General features: G+C 44.2%; 1 protein-coding gene across 3 annotated transcripts in view; it reads left to right on the forward strand.

Moving 5' to 3' along the window:
• Positions 1-7254, forward strand: part of utp15 (UTP15 small subunit processome component) — a 33257-nt gene extending 26003 nt beyond the window's left edge. For all 3 annotated transcript variants that reach the window (XM_041185943.1, XM_041185942.1, XM_041185944.1), the window contains exon 13: positions 5058-7254. In XM_041185943.1, the coding sequence (XP_041041877.1) occupies positions 5058-5290 (233 nt within the window). In that variant the 3' untranslated portion in view covers positions 5291-7254. The remainder of the gene's footprint in view (positions 1-5057) is intronic.
• The last annotated feature ends 218 nt before the right edge of the window (positions 7255-7472 follow it).

Consider the following 7472-nt stretch of genomic DNA (forward strand, 5'->3'; position numbering starts at 1 on the left):
CTTATCTCTGTGTTTAATTGACTGCCACTGCTCTTCAAGAAATGCCTACCTCCTTGAAGAAGTTCTGTTCCACTCTGCGACAAGATTTCCGTATCTCTCTGTTGTCTTGCTCACCTTCTTTGCTTTCCATTTCCCTCCTAGTGTTTGACAAGGTGTTTACTAAAACCCGCTTTCACAGCCATATCTCCTTTCTCAGTGACTGTCTCCGTCTCCGACTTACCCCACGTGGATTTCAACTGAAATTCCACCCCTCATGTTTCGAACCCACCCAGGATTACAGGTATCTCCGGGACATAAAACGTTTCTCGGACTGCTGTTCCCGTCACATTCTGAAATCCACACTCAGTGCCATGCGCCGCCATATGAACACACTCGACCTCTCCCTCCAGCAGCACCGCCGTACCCTTTTTCAAAGCTGCGCATGCCCCCAGTTTCATTATATCCTTCGGCTCATCCGACGCCTCAACAAGAAACTTTTTCTCTTTCTCTCAAGTGCTAAGGAACGCAAGCTCCAACAACTCATCGACACCAACACCCATCTAGGACCCCCCACCCCTGCCTGTTCCTCCGTCCCCACCCTTTCTTCCAACCCCAGCCGTGTATTCACTATACCCCCTGACCTTCCCCTCTCCGATGCTGAACGTTCAGTGCTCAGCAAAGGACTTAGTTTCATACCCTTACGCCCTTACCTCAATGAATTTCGGGCTCGGCATGATACTGAACTCTTCTTCCGCCGTCTTCGTCTCCGGGCTCACTTCTTTGGGCAGGAGTCCTCTCCCAGTTCAACAGATCCTTTTACCCATCTCCAATATTCTCCCTCCACCTGGACCCCTCCCTCTGGATTCTTACCTTCTCTCGATCTTTTCATTGAGAACTGTTGGCGCGACATTAGTCGTCTCAATTTCTCTGCTCCTCTCACCCATTCTAACCTGTCTCTCTCTGAACTTACTGCACTCCATTCTCTCAGGTCCAACCCTGACATTGTCATCAAACCCGCTGACAAGGGTGGTGCTGTTGTTGTCTGGCGCACTGACCTTTACCTCGCGGAGGCTGAGCGTCAACTCGCAGACACTTCCTCCTACCTCTCCCTGGACCATGACCCCACCACTGAACATCAAGCCATTGTTTCCAGGACTGTCACTGACCTCATCTCCTCTGGGGATCTCCCTCCCACAGCTTCCAACCTGATAGTCGCCCAACATCGGACGGCCCGCTTCTATCTCCTACCCAAAATCCACAAACAGAACTGCCCCGGTAGACCGATTGTCTCAGCTTGCTCCTGCCCCACAGAACTCATTTCTCGTTATCTTGACTCCCTTCTCTCTCCCCTTGTCCAGTCCCTTCCCACCTACATCCGTGATTCCTCTGACACCTTACGTCACATCAACAATTTCCAGTTCCCTGGCCCCAACCGCTTCCTCTTCACCATGGACGTCCAATCCCTCTACACCTCCATCCCCCACCAGGATGGTCTGAGGGCCCTTAGCTTCTTCCTCGAACAGAGGCCCGAACAATCCCCATCCACCACTACTCTCCGTCTGGCTGAACTTGTTCTCACACTGAACAATTTCTCCTTCAACTCCTCTCACTTCCTCCAAATAAAAGGTGTGGCTATGGGTACCCGCATGGGCCCCAGCTATGCCTGTCTCTTTATGGGATATGTGGAACATTCCTTGTTGCAGTCCTACTCCAGCCCCCTTCCACAACTCTTTCTCCGGTACATCGATGATTACTTCGGTGCCGCTTCATGCTCTCGTCAGGACTTGGAAAAATTTATTAATTTTGCTTCCAATCTCCACCCCTCCATCATTTTCACGTGGTCCATCTCTGACACTTCCCTTCCCTTCCTTGACCTCTCTGTCTCAATCTCTGGTGATAGACTGTCCACCAATATCCATTACAAACCCACCGACTCCCACAGCTATCTCGACTACAGCTCCTCACACCCTGCTTCCTGTAAGGACTCCATCCCATTCTCTCAATTCCTTCACCTCCGTCGCATCTGTTCCGATGATGCTACCTTCAAAAACAGTTCCTCTGACATGTCCTCCTTCTTCCTTAACCGAGGTTTTCCACCCACGGTCGTTGACAGGGCCCTCAACCGTGTCCGGCCCATCTCCCGCGCATCCGCCCTCACGCCTTCTCCTCCCTCCCAGAAACATGATAGGGTCCCCCTTGTCCTCACTTATCACCCCACCAGCCTCCGCATTCAAAGGATCATCCTCCGCCATTTCCGCCAACTCCAGCATGATGCCACCACCAAACACATCTTCCCTTCACTCCCCTTATCGGCATTCCGTAGGGATCGCTCCCTCCAGGACACCCTGGTCCACTCCTCCATCACCCCCTACTCCTCAACCCCCTCCTATGGCACCACCCCATGCCCACGCAAAAGATGCAATACCTGCCCCTTCACTTCCTCTCTCCTCACCATCCAAGGACCCAAACACTCCTTTCAAGTGAAGCAGCATTTCACTTGCATTTCCCCCAACTTAGTCTACTGCATCCGTTGCTCCCAATGTGGTCTCCTCTACATTGGAGAGACCAAACGTAAACTGGGCGACCGCTTTGCAGAACACCTGCGGTCTCTCCGCAAGAATGACCCAAACCTCCCTGTCGCTTGCCATTTCAACACTCCACCCTGCTCTCTTGCCCACATGTCTGTCCTTGGCTTGCTGCATTGTTCCAGTGAAGCCCAATGCAAACTGGAGGAACAACACCTCATCTTCCGACTAGGGACTTTACAGCCTTCTGGACTGAATATTGAATTCAACAACTGTAGGTCGTAAGCTCCCTCCCCCATCCCCACCCCCTTTCTGTTTCCGCCTTCCCTTTTTTTTTCCAATAAATTATAAAGATTTTCCTTTTCCCACCTATTTCCATTATGTATGAAAAAAAAAACCACTAGAGCTATACCTTGAGTGCCCTACCATCCATTCTTAATTAGCACATTCGTTAGATAATATCACCAACTTTAATTTTAACATCTATGTGTTCTATTGTACTATTGTCGTTGACATCTTTTGATGATCTGCTTCTATCACTGCTTGTTTGTCCCTACAACCACACACCCCCACCCCCCCCTCCATCTCTTTGTCTCTCTATCTCTCCGCCCCCCTTAAACACACACCTTAAACCAGCTTATATTTCAACTCTCTTGGACTCGAACGCAAGTTCTGTCGAAGGGTCATGAGGACTCGAAACGTCAACTCTTTTCTTCTCCGCCGATGCTGCCAGACCTGCTGAGTTTTTCGTGGTAATTCTGTTTTTGTTTTCCTACTTAAGGGGACCTATTTCTGTCCCCTGGCTTTTATCCCTTGTCTGGGACTGCCTTTTGGGAACTCTCCCACCTCCCTCCTTTGTCCTCCCTGGGACACCTACCGATTATTGCTCTCCGTTCCTGGTCACCTGACTTGCCTGTTTCTGCCGTTTTCTCTTTTCCCTTCTGCACAGGCATGCAGGGCTGGTCCCTGGCCTGAAAAACATTCTTTTAAAAAAAAATCGACTGCGCACGTGCGTCCATTTCCCAGCCAGCACATGCGCAAGAGGCCCAAGGTTCACCGGGAGCTGGAGCTCCCGACTTACAAACTAAAGAAGGTAAGGGTTTGAGTTTCTTAACACCCTACCCTATTCTCTTGAATATAGTGCATTTAACCATATTTGTGATGCACCTTTTTTTGGGTTTCAACAACATGAAGGAAAACATGGTCACTAAGTGTCAGCTGTGTCAAGCAAATCTTAACTTCAGCTGCTGAACAGGACTCCCTAAAGCACCCGATGATTCTTTTACTTCTCGCATAAATCATCCTCTCTAAGTTAGATCACTAGTCTGTGCTGAATTTGGACAATAATATTTTAGGTTTCTAAATTATTTTCACTTAGAGATTATGCTTTCATCTCATCAGCTTGCACGGAGTTGAAATACATATTCCAAATGTGACAACTCAAGACCCACCACAACCAACATCAAATGCTTTAAAGATTCCAAATGTCTGTATGTAAGCCCACTACATTCAACATAAAGCAAAGTTGCGTGAAAAAGAACTAAAGTTCGCTCCCCTAAATTTGAGTTATTTTATAAATGAATATGCTGGTATCCTCCAGCACTGATCCTGTCAGTGTCTGTGGGGGTAGATGGGAGGGCACCTAATTAGCAATCAGGCCATTGGGTGCATGCACCACCACAGGCATGTCTTGGATACCTGCAAGCCCTAAGCAAGATGACATTGACCATGGGACGGGAAAGGGTACAGAGTCCTTCCACCTCTACCCAGAAATTAATTTTTGGCCCAGTTTGCACACACGGGTTGTGCCTGCTTCCACAGTACAGCAGGTCAGTGCACCTCTTTTCCTTGGATATAATGATCTCTACAGCTAGACCAGGTCTCACTGCATCTAGGAAAATAAGAACTCCTAGCACTGGGAGTTCCTATTTCTTCTGACTTGGAGGGCTATGAATGGGTGGTTGGAGGTTCCAACCGAAACAACATCCCCATCCGGAAACCACCAGTGAAGGCTGGCAGCTGATTTATTAAAGTCCTGGCCTGTTTCCTGGTCCTTCTTTAATTTTCTTGGAATTAGAATACATGTTCATTTTCGGATTTAATGCATTCACAACTGTGAACATGAGTACTTACAATAAAGGAATAAGTTGTGATTATATTGTAGAGTAATTTGATGAATAAGTGATTGTTTTACATTTGCAAGTGCATTTATTAATACATGCACAAAGTGATAGGAAGCAGATTCATTACAGAAAATTAAAAAAAAAAGTAACGCCCAGCCTTTTCCAGCATAGTTGTGGGCTAAGCATCACACAACCACATTCCAAAGTCAGCATCATCGCCAGAAACCTGGGAGCAGGTCAGTTGCAGTTGGGATATGAGAGACTGGGTTTTGGCGAATACAGTAGCATGAACCTTTTCTAACCTTTGCAGCTTCACAAAAATATAGACTTTTTAGAGTTGAAATCAAGAGAAAGTGTCTTCTTTCTGGAATGAAAGGGTTGATAGCCAAATTGCGTATTCACTTTAATCATTTATTTTTGCATTCTTCAGATATTTATAGTTCTGTGATTGGTGAGTCATCAGTGGTTGACAACCAGTTCCTGAAGCTGCAAGACCTCGTGGAGAAAGAAATTGATTATCAGGAAGAACTGCTTGAAGTCCTTGGAATGATGGATACAATTTTTGCTACCATGACGACCAAAAAGGAAGCTGTTGTTTCTGGAAGTCAAAACTGTACCTTAATTGCTAGACCTGAGCAGGAGGAACCAATGGCAGTTGCCTAAAGTCACACACCACTTTACTGACATTGAAACTGGATTAGGCACATTTGCATATAAATCTATCCTGATATAGTCCCCAATGAATTGAAGGTGAACATTATAATTGGCTAATGGAGCATTTACCTACTCATTTGCTATTCTGTTATAGCCAAAGACAAAGTTGTTCCTATTTGGGGTGATGCAAAAAGTGCAGGATATGTGAAATTCTATATGACCGAGGTTATTTGGAGAATAAATACTGTGATATTGTACATGTTCAGGAGGTAAAGAATATTTTCCAATTGTCAGAGTTTGCCATCAAAATCGCACCACACTTAGTGATGGACAGAAAAAGAGACAATTCTGTAAAATTGATCTTTTAGTTCAGATTCTTGTATTTAATATCAAGAAAATTAAATATCTATCATGGTGGAGCAGTAAAGTTTTTAGCTTCAGTATGCTGTAGATTAACCTGGAGCTTTCACAGTGCAGCATTCCTGTTTAACTACCTCCCACAGGAAGACAGACCTCATTTTGTACGTTATTTATACTGAACTTGTCACAAGAAGAAAAAAACATTTTAAAACCAATCTTTTAAAACCAGAGTAGGAAGTTGACAATGTTTGTCACAAGGTGAATGTTGTTTATTAATGTATCCAATCTACATTGCCAGCTCAGTGGAAGCATATTTGTTGCCATGGCACTGGACCATAAAGGTCAGGAAAATTGCAGGATATGTCTTAAGATAGCCAATGTTAGTAAAGTGATGGGAAAACTACAATTGGCTTCACCCTCCCTGGGTGAGGAAGAGAAACACGTATCCATTGTTCTCACTCCTATTTAATATCCATTAACTGCTGCTGAAGTGAATATTTGGTGAGGTGATTCAACTTTCCTGTGATCCCCCCTGTTGGCACTTATTGCCCAGAACAACATTTAGATGAGTCACTCATTAAAGGAACTTGTGCTACTTTCATAATAGAGGGAAGAAAATGGGAAGGTAACTTTGGGAAGGATAAAAATTAACATTAGCTATTGAAAAAAGTAAGCATAGTGACCCAATTCTAAATGTAGAGTTGTTTTATACAGTGGGAGGATTATTTGTCAGAAAGTTGACCTTGCATATAATTTTATCTTGAGAGTATCTTAGTTGCTATATTATGAATAAGTTGTTACAGAATTTTCACACCACCTGAAAATGCTCTGCACGAGGAGAATTAGAAACAAGGATCAGCAGTCATTATGAACAGAATCTTAATGAGTTCAACATTAGGTCACTAAAGGCTGTTCTCATTTAAGTTTTAAGGAATTAACTGTCATTGATAAAGTTCAGTCAGATTGTAAAGGCTTTGATCACATCAAGCTGCCCGGTGCAGACATTTAGATTTTAATTTGTTTTGCAGTTTAAAAAAAATGTAGCGCTGGCAACTGAGCATGTGACTCATCACAGTCAATATTGATCGATGGAAGCATTGATTCAGAAAGGGCTTTTTAATGTATGTGATTTAAATCTGTCCTTGGCAACACAAGCAATAATTACACCTTATCAGGGGCTAATTGTGGTCTTGGTTACACAGCATGTCAGTGGATTTGTGATCATCTTGCCAAAAATTGAGTATTGAATTGTAACCCAGGTAATGAAATCTTGATGATCTGTGGTTGTCTGAAGGTACTTCTGAGGGAGAGGAAATCCGCAGTCAGAGGTGGCTCATGTCGTTCTAATAGTACCCAGTACTGAGGGGTAGAGAACCAGGACCCGTTGCCCTCCCACTCAGCAACACAATTAGTGAGTAGAGAAATTAAAATAAATGCCTACAGTCAGCAACTGCTTTGTAAAACAATTGTCATAACATTGTGGAATCCTTCAGTGTGAGTTTCAAATGGTGTGCAACAGTGTTAGATCCAGCAAATGTCAAAATATTCAACCGATGCTTTTTCTAAAGCGTGGTTTATTTAAAAATAAAAAAAATGACCATTGGTTCAGTAAAGTATGACTAATTTATTACATGTAAGAATGATCCGTTGAATTCTCAACTGGCAGTAATGCTTCACCTTCCATTGTAAGTACCTGATTCTTGTTTATGATCATCCCTTATAAAGTTAGCTCCTCTATGGTCTCGAAGGCTACTATTTTTGCACCTTTTATCTATTTTTACTGTGACCTCTGAACACTGTCTTCATTTCTTTGTTGTTTCTGGCTGCATGC

The sequence above is a fragment of the Carcharodon carcharias genome, chromosome 4, assembly GCF_017639515.1.
Source record: "Carcharodon carcharias isolate sCarCar2 chromosome 4, sCarCar2.pri, whole genome shotgun sequence".
Lineage (NCBI taxonomy): Eukaryota > Metazoa > Chordata > Chondrichthyes > Lamniformes > Lamnidae > Carcharodon > Carcharodon carcharias.